This window comes from Lissotriton helveticus, chromosome 5_1 (assembly GCF_964261635.1).
Source record: "Lissotriton helveticus chromosome 5_1, aLisHel1.1, whole genome shotgun sequence".
NCBI classification, from domain to species: domain Eukaryota; kingdom Metazoa; phylum Chordata; class Amphibia; order Caudata; family Salamandridae; genus Lissotriton; species Lissotriton helveticus.
Genome location: NC_136065.1, coordinates 1,282,620,239 through 1,282,638,144, shown reverse-complemented (window position 1 = coordinate 1,282,638,144; position 17,906 = coordinate 1,282,620,239). Strand labels below are relative to the sequence as shown.

Below are 17,906 nucleotides of genomic sequence, written 5' to 3'. Positions count from 1 at the left end.
CACTAAGCACTATTGCGTGGATGTACAGATGAACAAGGAAGCACAAGTAGGACAAAGAGTGCTTCAACATATATTCAACAACCAACGCTCATCTTCCACCCAGCCGCCACAAAAGTAACAAAACCGGTACAAAATGTATGCACAGCATAGTGAATCCAGAAAGATTCACGCTGCAAAATGAATAGTTTCTTACCTGTCGGTGTAGTTTTGCAGCTTGAAGATCTTTCTGGATTCACTAGCGAACCCACCCGCCTCCTCCAGAAAGATGAGGCTGGAGAAGAAGGTGGAAACACATAGAAAAGAAAGCAAGTTGAAGCTTACAAGATACGTGAAAGAATTACGTTGAAAAAAGGATTAACAAACATAGCCATGGATTCACTACAAACACAGAAAAAAGAATCCGAAGATGGCGCCCAAGGGTGGGAGCTTCCGCCGGAAGCATGCCGACGTCACCGAATGTACACCAAATGGTAGGACCTCGATGCCCACCTGGGCTACGAAAAAAAAATAAAGAGAAAAAAGACTACGATTTCGGACCCAACCACCAGATTGCGGAATATGCACAGCATAGTGAATCCAGAAAGATCTTCAAGCTGCAAAACTACACCGACAGGTAAGAAACTATTCGTTTTCCGCTATTGGGTCTGGAGACAAAATGGGGGATTAGAGAGTTTTATTGATGGATCGTCGAAGTAAAGTTTGAAAAAATTAGCAGAACACCAAACGATACCAAAGATTTAGGGATAAATGCTGGTGTGACCACTTTTTGCTTACAAACCACAACCGGATAGACAACTTCACAGTTGTAGAATGTGCAGCTAGGTATTCTGGACCGTCAGGGGAGGTGGGGAGCACTCCCTTTGGATTTTGTCCAAGGTGCGATCACAAGTTTGTATAAATGGATTCCCGCAAAGTCTGCATCTTGTTGCACCATAGCTCCAAGTTTTGTAAACCCTGTGCCAAGTTCCCAGAAAAAAACACCGAAGGTTAGGGAGAAACAGAGGTGGCACGCTATGCAATGATGACATCACAGCAGAAGCAGATCACTCTCTTGGTCTGTCCAGCAACGAAGATGAAAACACCCAGGCAACTGAGTTGGTGCAAGGTAAGAGGTCAGACCTGAAGAAAGCGTACTCAACCTTGAGAGGCTGGAAGCAGTGAGGAACCTGTCAAAAGCGGTCATCCTAAGCAGCAAAACTAATCCTACAGGTAAGTAACCATATTATGATAAATTGTGAAGGAGGGCAATTTAAGACCCAAACGTAGTAATATTTGCATTTTCTCTGAAATGGCTTCAGTTTTTCTGTTTTCTGTGATGATGGCATCCTTTACCACTGATGAAAGTCTGCCCTTGCCTAATATGCCTGATTTCAATGTATTTTTCTAGCTTTCAGAAAAGGGAAAACCATTTGTGGATATACAGGGCCTAACCGCTGCCACAATGGAAATTCTCCTGGACTTTGTCTACACTGAGACTGTGCATGTAACAGTAGAAAACGTGCAGGAGCTACTGCCAGCTGCATGTTTGCTTCAGCTAAAAGGTAACTATATCTCACAAATAATTGGAAGTGTTGGGTTTACTCCTCAGATGGATGTCCTAGTATGATTGCAATTGCAATTGAGAAAGGTATTGCCACAGGAGCATTGCAATAATCTTGTAATAGTGGAACTGAAACGGTTAATTCTTGGTGCTTGTTTTACTATATGATTTGGGTTGATGTTACTGCGGAAGAGTGGTTGTGATAGCATCATTGTAAGCAGTACAGTTACTGCAGCCTAGTGGGGTTGCCATGTGGCTACATAGTAAAAGCACACAGCATTAGAGGGTTGTTAATACCGGATTGTCTTTTCCATGACCTTATGGAAGGGATGGCATTGGTCTTAAATGTAGCTAGCACAGCATGGCTAGTCCTACTGAAGGGTGGTTGCTGGCAATGCATGGTTCTCTTTTCTCTACAAGATATTACATTTTTCTTGGTTTGAATTCACCTGTAATTTTGTAATGGAGCCAGTTTCAAGAATAGAATTCTGTTGAACAAATTCTTTTTTTTATTTTTTATGTATTTTTAGTTACTGAGTACATACACTAAACAGTACTACAATTGTTGGCTGCGTCAACCTTGCCATCATCAATATAACCATTTCTCTTTCATAACAACTGTACTCCTTCCGCCCTTTGGGTCTAAAAGTAATGAACGACCGGGTGCACCGTCTATCTGGGTCCCTCCTCATAGCTAACCGCAGTAGTCTCCTGAGTTATTTGTGGGGTGAGTTGTCGCCTATCCTCCCCTATATCAAGCCCAAAGTGTTGTCGCCATGGACCACAAATTTTGCGAAATTTTCAGTGGCATCCCCTACTAAGGTACGTGGTAAGTTCAGAGGCCATGTACAGGTCCAATCCATTCCTGAACCATGGGACTCTCTGCCATCCCCCATCGTCTGGACACATCCCTCTTGTCCACTACCATTCCTAGGGAGAGGAAGTTTAGTTGGGCCCTAGTAATGTCCACCTCACTTGGGATTCCTAGCACCACAAATTTTGGTTCGACCGGCTGTGTCACGCCTAGTACTGTCCCTAAGGTCACGATTATCTTCGCCCAGTATGCCTGCAACTTGGTACTTGCCCATATTGTATGGAAGAAATCACTTATAACCGTTTTGAGGGTAGGGCAGTATGGTGACTCTGCCCTTCCCATTTTGTATAGTTTGTCTTGATCATAGTAAATTCTATGTAGTACCTTATATTGTATGAGGCGTAGCCTTGCCTTAATAGCTACCTGTGGGATGCATTAATGCCGCCTCCCAATCAATGTCTTCGAATGGCCCAACATTTTTCTCCCATCTAGCCCGCAGCCCTCCCAGTCCATCTGGCATGTTATTGCTAATGGTTTTGTATGTGTAGGAGATGGCCTTATGTACCAGTTCTTCCTGTAGGACCCTTCCCTCAAGTGGGCCGTAATCCGGGAGATGCCCGCATTGGATACCCTCTGCCTGCCCTGCGTGGGCATTTGTGCATACTTGATAATTTGGGATTTGTGCATATTTGATAATTTGGGATTTGTGCAGGTTGTATACCTGGCTAAGCATCGTCCATGTTTTGAGTTCCCCCCTTATCTATGACTTCTCCTATTGTGGAGATGCCCAGAAGAGCCCAGGCCTCAACCCCTTTTAGTTTGTGTTGTTACTTGAATCTACTCCCTTCCTATTAAAGAACTAATTCTTAAACAGACAATAACAGACGTTGTCAAAAAATACTGCACATTTCAACAAAATGAAAAATGGGTGTTTGCAGATGGATGGTTGGATCTGAAACATTGTGAATCACTATGGTTTTCATATTTTGGTTGGTGTGCTGCAGTAGTTGCCCCTGTTTTTAACCTACTTATATATTATTTCTGCTGTTTTTCAATAGGTGTGAAACGAGCTTGCTGTGAATTTCTGGAAAGCCAGCTAGATCCGTCGAACTGTTTGGGGATTCGTGATTTTGCGGAGACCCACAACTGTGTAGATCTGATGCAGGCCGCCGAGGTGTTCAGCCAGAAGCATTTTCCTGAGGTTGTGCAGCACGAAGAGTTCATCCTCCTGCATCAGGAGGAAGTGGAGAAACTCATCAAGTGTGATGAAATTCAGGTGATCTACCCACTCTTGACTCTTCTTTAATGCTATTGCATTGGTGTATATGTCTATTTCTCTTTTGGATCTCCGAGCAAACAGTAGTGTTCAGCTTTCACATAAGTGACCCAGAAAGGTTTATTTTCGAAATTACCATGGCTTTTTCCCAGCCCATCAGGTTAACCATTTAGAACAGGAACCCCTACTGCTAGACCTATTATTGTGCTTGCCACAACAACAGGTACGTTTCCAGGATAAGTAATAAAAAATCTTATTTTGTCAACACATTGAATGTTGAAAAATTTTAGGGAAAGGGTTTGAAATTTCATTTTGTGTGTGTGTTTTCGTTCGTTCACTGGAAATAAAGCAAGGGTTAAAGCGGCATTGTAGTTAGTTATAATTTACTGAGCTAACTACAACTTATACCCTTGTCATGCACCGCTGATGACCAACCTGTGTTTTCTTATTATTATTTTTACTCCCAGTACCACGATGCAAGCTTTCAACCCATGCTACTGCAATACCATGGGGGCTTCCTTTAATAAGAAAAAACACAAAGGTTACAGGGACGTTATAGTTCGACTCCGATTTCACTCATCCAAATCCATTGAAATTTTGCGGTTCTAGTTACCTGAGCTAACTATAACTCAAGCCCCTGCAATGGACTGCTCAAGATCTCATATATTACATCATTCATGACATCTCAAATGACATCACTGATGACACCATCCAATGATTGTGTTTTCTAAAAGTTTCTGAATGTTAAACATATAGACTAAGGTACCACAAAAGTTAAATTAGTATACTTTATGTACTACTAATGAGTGATTCCATTTTTAACATACATTATATGAGTGGCTGTTTGTGTGAGTGGGTGTGTGAGTGGGTGTGTGTATGGGTGAATATGTGGGTGTGAGAGTAGCAGTGTGGGTGAATGAGTGGATGTTTTGGTGAGTGAGTGGGTGTGTCAGTGGCTGTATGGGTGGGTGAGTGGATGTGTGAGTGACTGTATTGACGAGTGGGTGCGTGTCTGAATGGCTGTATGAATGAGTGACTAGGTGTGTAAGTGGCTGTATTGATGACTGAGTGGCTGTTTGAGTGGGTGTTTGATTAAGTGAGTTGGTGTATGAGTGGCTGTATTGAAGAGTGAGTGTCTGTTTGAATGGCTATATGGGCGAGTGAGCAGATGTGGGAGTGCTTGTATGGATTTGTAAGTGGCTCTGAGTGCTTGTATGGGAGAGTGGTTGTATGGGTGAATAAGTAGGTGTTTGAGTAGCTGTATGGGTGAGTATGTGGCTGTGTTATTAGCTGTGTGGGTGAGTGACTGGTTGAGCGAGTAAGTGGGGGTGTGAGGGGCTCTATGGATGAGTAAGTGGGGGTGTGAGGGGCTCTATGGATGAGTGAGTGATTGTGTGAGTGGCTCTATGGATGAGTGAGTGGTTGTGTAAGTACTTATATGGGTGTGTGAATGGGTATGTGAGTGGTTGTGTGGTTGTTTGGATGTGTGAGTGGGTGTATGTGAGGTTGTATAGGGGTGTCAGTGATTCTGTGGATTATGTCATCAGTAATGTAATTTGAGATGTCGTCCGGGCCAGGCCAGCCAAGATGGCGGATGTGGATCCCTGAAGCTCCGGTCACCTGCCGCTCATCGACAAACACCTCTGGCCTGAAGCCCCATCTTATGAGCGCTGGGGGTTACTCTTTGCTGTCTGCAGCCTCGCCTGAGCTGGAGTCTCTGGGGGCCCGCTGCCATCCCTGCAGACTGTACGAGTCGGTCTGCGGTGATAGCCTCCCTTTGGGGCCAAGTTGCATGGGCTGTGGGTTGCTGACCGGCGGCCCTAGGTATCCACCCACCACGGTGGTTGGCTCTTCGATCTCTGAGAAAACTGGCTGCTCTTCATCAGAGACACACTGTGAAACCTGGGCCCTCTTCCAGTGACACGACCTTGCCATCTATCCTGGGAGGCCCAGGACATCCAGGTTGTCTGCGGCGACCCCGCAGGCCCAAAAGTCCGACCACCATCTGCTCAACTCTGACACTATCTGTTCCCCTGGCCTGCTTGCCTCTCTTCCAGTGAATTCTATCCCTCCTCGCATTGGTACTCACATCTGAGCGATCAAGTGGGGACTGTCTGCGCTCAAGGGTCTAATCGCCTGCAGCAGTCTGCTGCTGTCCTGCATGGGACGCCCCTAAGGCAAGGCAATTCTGGCACTCATGCTCACCTGTGTTGCAGATTCCGGACCTGCAGCCCGACGCCCCCTCCTGTGGCGGCTGGCTCCAATCCCAGCAGGGGCCGGCCGCTCCTCACCGAAGGTATGACTCAGCTTCTGGACACCCACCTTGTGGCGCAGTACAGGAGATTGGTCAGGGAGGTCCGAACCAACCAGGTGAGCGTCCCAACCCACACCTGGGTGACTGCCTTCAGGTTTTCTTTGGGGCCCGACGGCCTGATTTGGCTTGCTTCTTCCCTATATGGGTAGCCCCTGAGGCCCCTGGCCATCTAGGACCTCTGCCTCCTGCACAAGGGTGACCCCCCTTTCTATAGACGACTCCCTGGCTTAGAGGGCCTCTCTCCCACTGCATCAGCGTTCATATTGTGCTGTGCAGAGAGCCCTTCCCATATTTTGTGGTTGGGGGCCTCTGTTGACTGGGTGTCTGAGTGCTGCCGGACATCTAACCTTCGCCTGGCCCCCTGTGGGCTATCACACTTCTGCTGGCGGCCCTCTTGCCTCGTCACCACCATCAAGCCATGCGGTGAAGCCGAAGTATCTACTACCTGTGTAGTTGCACCAAGTTGTCCCAAAGTGAGACGCAGCTTTCTGATAGATACATCTGCCGTGTGGATTCCTCACCTTGTGAATATCCCCTTGCGTCAGCAACATTCGGAAATTCTTTTTGTAGCTTCGCGCCGACGTGGATCCGGACGTCACAGAGGCACGGCCTCGCACGCGACTCCGCTGACGTCACCGACGCCTATAATAGGCCCACGCCGGCGTGATGACATCAGTTCCCTTTTTTCCGCGTCGTCGACGCTAACGGTTTTCAGGGATCGTACTGTAGCTTTACAGTAACTTTGTTACTATTATCATACTATTGTGTCTATCTTTATACTCTTCGAAATGTCGTCGAAGAAGACTGGATTTAAAGCTTGCGGCGAATGTGGCAAGACTATGTCTATCACCGATCCTCACGAATGCTGTGTTTAAGCTCCGATCATGACGTCGAGGACTGTCCTTGCTGCAATAAGATGACTCCGAAGGCTTTAAGAGAAAGAGAGACGAAACTCCTCGTGGCAAAACTTAAAAATAAGAAAGTTAAGAAATCTTTGAAGTCTCTATCTCGTCGGTCTCGTTCGAGGTCACGCTCGGAGTCGTCTTCGGCTCACGCTTCGAAGTCTTCGAGGAAGAAACACAAGAAGAGGTGCCATGAGTCACGTCATCACTCTGGAAAGGACTCTAGTTCAAGACCGAAGTCCCAGGTCAAACTTCTGAGTAAGGAAGTGGAGATGAGGCTTCACATCCGGATTCACCCGAATCTCAGAAGCAGGTCCATTCTCCGGTTCCATCCAATCCTTCTGGTCAGGAGGATGAAGGTGAGGAGCAGGGTGCTGGTGAAGTCGAGGTTCCGGTACCTGCGGGTTCGTCGACCCCGGTTCCTGGACTCGATGAAGAGGTCGACGTCGTATCGACTCCGCCTCCTCAGGAACAACCCAGAGGTCCATATCCTGAATTTCCAACTCCAGGTCAGGATCCTTCTCAGTTCCTGAACGCCATGTATGGTGTCTATTCCAGGGCAATGTTCCCGTCTGGTGCACCTTTTGGTCCCACGGGCCCTATGGCCTTTAACTTGGGTGTTCCCCAGGCTTACGCCCCTGCGCCCTTCATGCCTTTTATGCCGGCTATACCACTGCATTGGCATTTTCCGACACCACCGGTGTCGTCGACGCCGAAGCGCACGACACCGATTCCGTCGACGCTGATCCCATCGACGTCGATACCTACGACTCCGAGGCAAGATTCTGCCCGACCTCGTATTGAAAGACCTCGTCCGACTTCGGGTTCGACGCCGGCACCGACCCCGTCGGAGTCGATTCCGAATCCATTGGCTTCTGTTATGAAGGAAAGATCTCGGAGAAAGGCCCAGAGACTTCTGGAAGAGGAAGGATGTCAGTATTCAGATACTGAAGAAGGGGAATTACAGGATTCTGAGGATCCTTTTGAAGACTTGTGTGAGGCCAGTGGGCTTGAACTATCGCCTGAATGGGAATTGGCTTCAGTGTCAAATGTACCACCATCAAAGGATGTGGTGCCTTATCACACCGTTATTAAAAAAGCAGCGAGCTTATTGAATATTACTCTGCCCACTGCTGATTATAAGCCTAATATTTTGACTGAGGTGCTTCATTCACCCTCATCTATTATTGAACCTATGTTACCCTTCAACGAGGCCTTATCTGAGCCCATCTATGAGGTTTGGAAGAAACCTTTATCTGCTCCTGCAGTTTCTAGAACAGTGGCGAGGAGATATAGAGTTGCACCTGAGGACCCTGCATTTTTATCAACACATCCTCTGCCTGAGAGTTTGGTGGTGCAGGCTGCCTGCTCAAAGAAATCTGCTGGTGCTTTTCCACAGGTTCCTGGAGATAAAGAATCCAGAAAGCAAGACCAAAGTACCAAGAAGGTTTTCTCATCAGCCAGTATGGCGTTAAAGTCAACCAACGCAACGTGTCTGATGGGAAGGTATATCCATGCTTTGATGGATTCTGTCAAGCAGTTGATTCCGAAGATTCCTGAAGATGACAGGAAGGATTTTCAGGAAGTGATATCGAACACTCAAGCAGCTGCGAGACAGGTCATTCAGAGTGGTCTGGACACAGCTGATTCGGTGGCAAGGGTCATGGGCTCCTCCGTGGCCACTAGGAGGACTGCCTGGCTTAAATCATCGGAGTTCTCTGCAGACGTCCAGTCTGTTTTGATGGATTTGCCTTTTGATGGATCAGGATTGTTTGGCAAGAAGGCTGAATGCTGCCTTGGAACGTTTTAAGGACAGTAGGGCCACTGCAAAATCTTTGGGTCTTCAGTCCAAGGGTACTACTGCAAGACGCTTCAGGGGGTTTGGAAGATCTTCCTTTCGTTCCTACAGACCATCCCAGCAGCAGCCTCAACAGCAGCAGAATACACTGTACAAGTCGTACAGGGGCAGACAAAGATCCCGCCCTAGAGGTCGTCTAGCTTCCTCCTCCTCCTCCTCCTCTCCTTCCCAACCCCCTGCCAACGCAGCAAAGCAGCCCTAGATCCGCCATTCCGGATCATGTGGGTCCAGTGGGGGGTCGGCTTGCACATTTTCTACAAGATTGGGAATTAATAACATCGGATCTTTGGGTTCTCAATCTTGTAGAGAATGGGTATGCACTTCCTTTCCAGGAATTCCCTCCCAATTACCCTCCTTGCCAGGGTTATTGTTCGGAGGACCACCTGCTTCTCCTGCAGGAAGAAGTCCTGGCTTTATTCCGAAAAGGTGCGATAGAGATGGTTCCAGAGCAGGAAAGGGGTCAGGGATGCTACTCCCGGTATTTCCTGATCCCCAAGAAAGATGGCAGGCTTCGGCCAATCCTGGACCTCAGGATTTTAAACCTTTTACCTGAAACAGGAAAAGTTCAAGATGCTCACTCTTGCGCAGGTTCTTCAAGCGCTTCTAAAAGAAGACTGGATGGTGTCAATCGACTTGCAGGATGCGTATTTTCATATTCCCATCTTGAAGTCGCACAGAAAGTATCTCCGTTTTACGGTTGGGTCACAACACTACCAGTTTGTGGTCCTTCCGTTTGGTCTTACTACTGCGCCTCGGGTCTTCACCAAGGTGATGGCAGTGGTGGCAGCTCATCTCAGGAGAACGGGGATACATGTGTTTCCGTATCTGGACGACTGGTTGATCAAAGCGGAGTCGCCGGAGAAGGTGCTCCATCATCTGCAGGAGACAACTCAGTTGTTGCACAGGTTGGGTTTTTCGATAAATGTACCCAAGTCTCACCTGGTGCCCTCACAGCGCAACCTGTTCATAGGTGCGGTACTGGACACAACTGTATGTCGTGCATTCCCTCCACCTCAAAGGATTCGCGACATACAGGAAATGATTCCTTTATTCTTCAATGGAGCGGTCGTTCCAGTCCTGAAGGTCCTTCGCCTGCTCGGTCTGATGGCTTCATGCATTCTGTTGGTCAACCATGCACGCTGACATATGAGGGCGCTCCAGTGGTGCCTCCGCAGGCAGTGGTATCAGCACAACGGAGATCTCAGGGAGTCAGTGAAGATCTCCAGGGAAACTGCAGCGGATCTGTCTTGGTGGAGCGTGGAAGGCAATCTGTCTCAAGGAAAGCCTTTTCAGATTCCTCCATCGGTTGCCACAGTGATATCGGATGCGTCCACTCTCGGGTGGGGTGCTCATCTGGGGGACCTGGAGGTCAAGGGTCTTTGGTCTCCAGAGGAAAGGTTGCTTCACATCAACCTTTTAGAATTGCGGGCGATACGTCTGGCGCTCAAGGCCTTCCTCCCTTCCCTTCGCGGTCGTTCAGTTCAGGTCCTGACGGACAACACGACCGCGATGTGGTACATCAACAAGCAGGGAGGAGTAGGGTCGCAGGGTCTCTGCAGAGAGGCTCTGCGTCTCTGGTCCTGGGTTCAGGACCATCGTATTTGTCTGATGGCAAATCATCTGGCCGGAGTTCAGAACGTTCGTGCAGACAGTCTCAGTCGGCAGTTCTCTGCCGATCACGAGTGGAGGCTCCATCCGGGGGTAGTTCACAACATCTTTCAGATGTGGGGGACTCCTCGGGTGGACCTGTTCGCCACTCGCGAGAATGCTCACTGCCTGTCATTCTGCACTCTCCAGTATCCGATGCAAGGAGCCTTGGGGGACGCGTTTCAGTTGAGTTGGAGCTCGCAACTCCTTTACGCGTTTCCTCCCATAACTTTGATACCTCAGGTTCTGAGGAAAATTCGCCAAGACCGGGCCCAAGTCATATTGATCGCCCCGGATTGGCCAAGAAGGGTGTGGTACTCAGACCTTCTCCACCTCTCCTCTCACCCGCCGCTCCGTCTCCCTTACAGGGCAGATCTCCTCTCTCAGATGGAGGGGCAGGTTCTACACCCCCACCTCCAAACCTTACACCTTCATGCCTGGAGATTGAACGGGGCAACCTGATTTCTTTTTCTCTCCCTCATGATGTGGTGGATGTCATTTTGTCAGCCAGGCGTGACTCCACTAAGTCCATCTATTCTTATAGGTGGTCTAAATTTGTTACTTGGTGCAGGGAGAAGTCTTTAGACCCTTTGAGGGCCCATTTATCTGATGTTCTCCAGTTTGCCCTTTCTCTGGCACAGCAAGGGCTTGCTGTGGCCACGGTGAAGGGTTATCTTTCTGCGCTGTCGGCTTTTATCTGTTTGCCTGACCAGCCTTCTCTTTTTAAATCTCCTATAGTTTTAAGTTTTTTAAAGGGCCTCACGAATAAGTTCCCTCCTACCCCTTTTATTGTGCCTCAGTGGGATTTAAATCTTGTTTTGACATTTTTAATGGGTGCTCCTTTTGAGCCTCTTCACAAATGTCCTATGAGGCTTCTGACTTTCAAAACGGTTTTCCTCGTTGCAATAAACTCGGCAAAGAGGGTAAGTGAGCTTCAAGCTCTTAGTCACAAGCCCCCTTTCTTGTCCATTCATGCTGATCGAATGGTTCTTAGGACCAGGGCTGCTTTTCTGCCAAAGGTGGTGACTTCTTTCCACCTTGGTCAATCCATTACCCTTCCGACCTTTTATCCTCCCCCACACCCTTCCAAGGAGGAGGAGAGATTACACCGTCTTGACCCCAAGAGGGCGGTGTCTTTTTACTTGGACAGGACTAAAGACTGTCGTTTGGATGACCAGCTCTTCATTGGCTTTGCTGGCTGCAAGAAAGGAAGAGCGGTCCATAAGAGGACTTTGTCGAGATGGATCGTCCTCTGCATTAAGATCAGCTACTCTTTGGCCGGTAAGGAACCTCCAGAGGGTATAAGGGCTCATTCTACGAGAGCTAAGTCATCAACCTCAGCGTTGGCTAGAGGTGTGCCTGTTGACGATATTTGTAGAGCGGCAACTTGGTCTTCCCTCCACACATTCGCGAAGCATTATTGCTTGGATTCCGAAGTGAGGAGGGACGGTCACTTTGCACGCTGTGTCCTTCAGGATTTCCTGGTCTAGAAGAGTGGACACCCTCCTCCGGGAGTGGGGACTGCTGTGGGAATCTATTCACAAGGTGAGGAATCCACACGGCAGATGTATCTATCAGAAGAACAAGTTACTTACCTTCGGTAACGCTTTTTCTGGTAGATACTATATCTGCCTGTGGATTCCTCACTGACCCACCCGCCTCCCCGTTGTCCACTCTTCTATGCCAGAAGTTTCTATAATGTATTATTTTATGGTCAAGGATTTGTTTATTTCAAATGTTTTATTGCATTTGCTTCACACTGTGTGTGTTACCTTGATTTGTATACTGCGTATACTGTGTATATGTCTACTGTCATCGGTCCGTCCGTGTGCCTTGAAGGCACGGAAAAAAGGGCGGAACTGATGTCATCACTCCGGCGTGGGCCTATTATAGGCGTCGGTGACGTCAGCGGAGTCGCGTGCGATGTCGTGCCTCTGTGACGTCCGGATCCACGTCGGCGCGAAGCTACAAAAAGAATTTCCGAATGTTGCTGACGCAAGGGGATATTCACAAGGTGAGGAATCCACAGGCAGATATAGTATCTACCAGAAAAAGCGTTACCGAAGGTAAGTAACTTGTTCGTCAGCCCCGTATCTAGCTGAGATGATGAGGGAAGCGAACAGCTGACCAACATCCACACCTCACCAGGAGCTCCCCCCTCATGCAGCTGCACCATCTCTGAAGCGACACCAACACACTTTGCCTGTCATCTCTCATGCCCACCAGACCGCTCCAGATCTGTTTTAGTCTACGTTCCTCTGAAGCAAACCTTATTAACGCTTAACAACATAGGCAGACTCCGTACGATCACCCCGGCCCCAGCCTCAAAGGCTGCACCTCTGCCCAGTGCTGTTCCTGACACGCCAATGGGAGGCTCCACCCAGATGACACCTACATTGGATAAACTTGATCTGATACTGGCCGCCATAGAACACACCCATGTTTCAATGGAGACAGGCTTAAGTGCCTTAGCCACAGATCTCAGTTCTTTCCATGATGACCATTGCAAACTCTCTGCAAAGGTATCTGACGGGGAGAAGCAACTGGCCAACTTACATCCAGTCACGGTGGCAAACCAGTGACCCATCAGACATACAAGACTGGGTCTGTCAGCTAGAAGACCGCGCAGACAACATTGAAGGCCGATCGTGCAGAAGTAACAAGCGCATACTGAGCCTAGTAGAGGGGGCTGAGGGCCGTGACCTCATACAATACCTTGAAACTTGGTTTAAATCCCTCACGCCTGCTTCGGAACTCACGCCTTTTCACACTGTAACGGGCCCACCGCGTGCTCATCCAGCCCTCTCCTCCGGGGTACCCCCCCACCCCCGACTTGTGCTGGTGAAATTCCTCCCCGTTAAAGACTGTGATGCCCTTCTCAGGGCTGCTCCTCGAGGAAGCCCACTCTATGTGGAGGATAAAGTGATCATGCTGTTTCCTGACTACACCAGAGCTGTCAAGCAGCTGCTGACCTACTTTCTGGAGGTCAAACACCACGTTCACCTGCAGGTAGTCCAGTACTCCCTCCTCCTCCCAGCTTGTCTAAAAGCCATTGCCAATGACACTACCCAAAGGAAGCCTGGGACTGGGGGGACCAATAATAAAAGACGGGCTGCCACAGATCTTCCCAGTCCCTACCCAGCCCTCGTCGAAGGAGATGTAAAAGACCCCACACTGGGGTTGCTCTGCAGCTGGCCCCAGCAACATCCCCAAATCTGGAACAGATTGAAAACAGACGGCAAGGCAGCAGCGGACATAGGACCTAACATCACTACAACAGATGAGGAGAAAGACTCCCACGTTTTTTATTTTACAACTGATGAGACACTCCTCTCAGATGACTCCCAGCAGAGTTCCTTGACCCACTGGAAAGTGACACCACATTCAGCAGATACCCTCAAATAATTATGCTATAACACTCTGCCAGTGGCACAGTCACTATAGTTCAGTTCTGCGCCTTTTAGTTTCTACCATCGCATTCATCCTTTCTGTCCACTGCACAGCTGCTCTCGAGCGCCCTGCCCCAATCCCCTCCCCTGGATACGGCACATCCCCCTGCAGATTCCAACAGGCTTCCTACCACTCTTCGCTCAGACCGAATTTTTTTTTACTGACCTACTTTCCCAGCGGTCTCTGCGGGACCCATTGGCACCTACATTCTCTACATCACGGCATATGAAACTTTGTATCACACTCAGTCCGCGGCCACTCCCATTCTAGTTTTAAGTTTTTATTGTCAAACCTGTTTGAGCGTACTGTAGTCCTTCCCTGTTATCCTTACCCAGTTCAAAATGATCCCATACCCTACACTACAGCAGGTTCAAAATGCTGACTGTCAAGGGAAAAATCTTCCCTTCCCATGCGCTCCCTCATTCTCTGTGTACCATGCAGCCCCCATGTGGCACGACTTGCTTTCTTACGCTGAATGTGTGTGACGTGCACACCGCCTACAAGCGTTACACAGTACATTCTTACATAAAGCGGCAACATGCGCATATAGTCTTCCTCCAAAAGACCCTCACAACAAATGAGGAGGAAGAGCGCCTGCGCAAACTCTAAAGAGGCCACTTCTACGCAATTACCTACTCTGCTTACGCCTGTGGCACTTGGATCTGGATCAGACCTGGCACCCCCTATCAAGTATTAGGCACCTCCTTAGATGCAGTAGGTTGTTATGTAATCCTGGAGAAGCACCTAGATGGTCTTCCCCTGCTTCATGGAAGCATTTGCGGTCCCAACTCTGGACAGGGATTTTTGGGATACCTTCTCCACCATTCCTGTCCACAAAACCACATTCCCCAGGCTTCTTCGCAGGGTACTACAATTGTGCTTTTTATGTCCACTTGGAAAGGTCCGCCCTGCCCTTCCAAGCTCTTCAACTTAGGCACAAGCAGCACACCTAAGTAAATGGTTTCAATAATGGTCTTTAGTTGACGGCTGGTGTTCTTGCAATCCCACTAGTAAATCTATTCATTCTATTCAGTTCTGCACAACCTCCGCATGCACCTAAATCGCTTCCTCTCCTCGGTCCCCTCTTGTATGTGACTCCGATTACCTAGGTCGTGTTATTTCTGAACATGATGCCCACATCCTGGATCTTCAATGGGCAGCCCCTAGACCACTGATCCCTACCTGTTGACTCCACCATGACTGCCTAGATGACACCAATTCAAGAGCAGGGCACCCATATCCGGCACTACTTAACAGAGAATCCTGGCACTGCCTCCACGAGAATGGTGGAGTGAGATGCTTTTAAAGTAGTGGCAGGGGCCACCTGTATACAGCAAATGTGACCCATGACCTTGTTGGGTAGGTCGCTCCCCCTCCGCACAGCACCGCCTCCGCGTCCTGTCCCTGCCCCAGCTGCAGCTGCTGTAGTTAGTTCTGTGCCCCCTGATCTGTGCCCCCTGATCTGTGCCTCGTTCTCCTTCGCCTTCCCCTGATCTGTGCCTCATTTTTATTGTGTTCCCCCTGATCTGGGCCTCGTTTTCCTTCGTGCTCCCCCTGATCTGTGCCCCGTTTTTATTATTGTGTTCCCCCGATCTGTGCCTCGTTTTTATTGTCCCCCCCCTGATCTGTGCCTTGTTTTCCTTCGTACTCCCCCCTGATCTGTGCCCCGCCTTTATTTGTTCTCCCACTGATATGTGCCCCCGCTCCTGCCGCTGCAACCCCTGCAGTCCTGCCCCCTCTGACTGCCCATTCGCTGCCCCTTCCTCCCGACTGCCCCCTCCCGCTGCTCCTCCCTCCCTCCTGCCCATATATGGTGGCCCCGGAGCGGGCGCGTCGCTGGCGTGCCTAAGGCAAGCCCGTCTACGCACATCCGCGCCTGGACTGCCCCCAGCGCCTGGACCCCCCCTAGCGCCTGGACCCCCCAGCGCCTGGACCCCTGGCCCTCGCAAACACCACGACACCCGTCTCCACTACGACCCCAGCACCCTCCTCGCACTAGAACGCCTCCGCACGCCTGATCCTCGACATTCCTCGCCGCAGCCACGTCACACCCCACCTAAAAGACCTACACTTGCTCCCTGTCAACAAGAGGATAACCTTCAAACTCCTCACCTATGCACACAAGACACTCCACAACACCGGACCAACATACCTCAACAGCCGATTCAGCCTCTACACCCCCAACCGCCAGCTCCGCATGCCTCGCCCTCGCCACCATCCCCCGCATCCCAAGAATGACCGGCGGCGGCAGATCTTTCCCCCACCTCGCCGCCAAGACCTGGAACATCCTCCCCATCTGCCTACGGCAGACCTTTTGACCTTCAGAAGACTTCTCAAGACCTGGCTCTTCGAACGGTATCAGCTCCCCCCCAAGGGCCTTGAGACCCTCGCGGGTATGTAGTGCGCTCTACAAATGCCATGATTGATTGATTGATTGATTGATTGTATGGAGGAATATGGCCTTCGGAGTCCAGAAATTAAAGGAGATGAGGCTAAAGGACAAATAGAAGAGGAGGCATTCCTAGTTCAGCGACATGGATGAGAGGTAGAGAAACAGAGTGACTGAGAACTTGAGTAAAGTACCACATCAGCCGATGTGTATATGAAGGTCCTCACTCTCATTCAGTCCTCCTGGGAACTTGCTACCAAACAGAATGATGTATTCAGATTCTTTCTGCCGTAGTTGTCTCTTCCTATTGCCACCTCTGATCCTTTCAATGGAAACAAATTAAAGAAGGTCATCATTTTGTTGGTGCATTTTGGCCCAGTGTCTAGCTCTTGATGGCACTATAGTGTTCTAGGATTCTCTTTGTTACCGGTCCAATTGTGCTTCCAACATATTTCAAGCCACAACGACATACGAGGACATAAATGCAGAAATCACTTGCACAGGTCATGAATTTGTCAATCTGTTTTGATGTTGTAACTTTTCCTACAGGCCTTGCATCTCCCACATTTGTAAAAACCTTTTTGGTCTTGTAGCCATCTCTCTTTCTTCCTGTATGTGCCTATGTAGCTGTGTACCAGAATGTCACAAAACGGCTTAGGTTTATGGTATGTGATTTGGGGGAATTTGCTGACCTCCTTGCCTATTACAGGGTCACTCCTAACTAGATGCCAGTGCCGGGCAACAATCTTTCTAATGGTCTGGCTCTCATTGTTATATGTTGTAATGATTCTAACAGAGTGTTGACCTTCACCCTTCCTTTTCCTTTTGGTAAGTAATGTGTCCTGTGTAACAAGTAATGCTTTCAAACTGGCTGCTCTCACAACCTTCGCTGGATAACCTTTAGCTCGAAACCTTTGAAACATCCTGCTCATTTCCTCTTCATATATGTGTCTGGAGCCACCGTCTTGCAGGTAAATAAATCCGTTGCAGGGGCCAAGCTTTGGGGGTTAAGTTAAGCCCGGGGGCACAAAGCAGCACCAAACATACACCACCAGCAGCACGGGGGCAGCTGGGTGCAGGGTGCAAATTTGAGTTCGGGCCCACCATGCTTTTCAATGCGGATTTTCCTGATGGCAAAGAGGCTGCAGGCGTGGCACTGGAGGTTGCAGGAGGAAGATTAACGGCAGCAGGAGGAAGACCAACGGCAGCAGATGTAAGTTGAAATGTAGGGGGTCATAGGTGCACCATCTGTTCAGCTCAGCAAGGCCAGGGGCTTCGGGTGCAGGGGTGCTTTTGGATGTCGTAATCTTCTTACCGGAGCTGATCGCAGACATGGGGAGCCTCTGGATTCACACTACAGACGCCATCGTGGAGGGTAGGAGAGATCGGCCAATGCTGGACATGAGGTCAGGATCTCCGGGGATACTTCACTGTACAGGTGAGCTACTCAGACTCAGGCTGTGGGCGTCGGGTGCAGTGTGAGCTGGGGACGATGATCCACCTGGATCCAGAGTCTTTGGATTCAGCTTCTTCTGGACATGTCCGCTGTCCTCTGGAGATTGGAGTCCGTATTGAAGACAACAGACCTCCTCGGGATTTTGGAGGTCATTGTTTTAAAACCACTTCCGTCAAAGCTGAAGACAAGCCGGTATGGCTGGGGGCCAAGGCAGTTGTCTTCAGTCTTCTCTGCAGGGTCGTCGTCCTTGCTTTTTAGGT

General features: G+C 49.3%; 1 protein-coding gene across 2 annotated transcripts in view; it reads left to right on the top strand.

Moving 5' to 3' along the window:
• KLHL12 (kelch like family member 12) overlaps nucleotides 1-17,906 on the top strand; it is a 557,433-nt gene that overhangs the window by 136,842 nt on the left and 402,685 nt on the right. For both annotated transcript variants that reach the window (XM_078644106.1, XM_078644107.1), the window contains exons 3-4: nucleotides 1,388-1,541; nucleotides 3,413-3,630. In XM_078644106.1, the coding sequence (XP_078500232.1) occupies nucleotides 1,388-1,541; nucleotides 3,413-3,630 (372 nt within the window). The remainder of the gene's footprint in view (nucleotides 1-1,387; nucleotides 1,542-3,412; nucleotides 3,631-17,906) is intronic.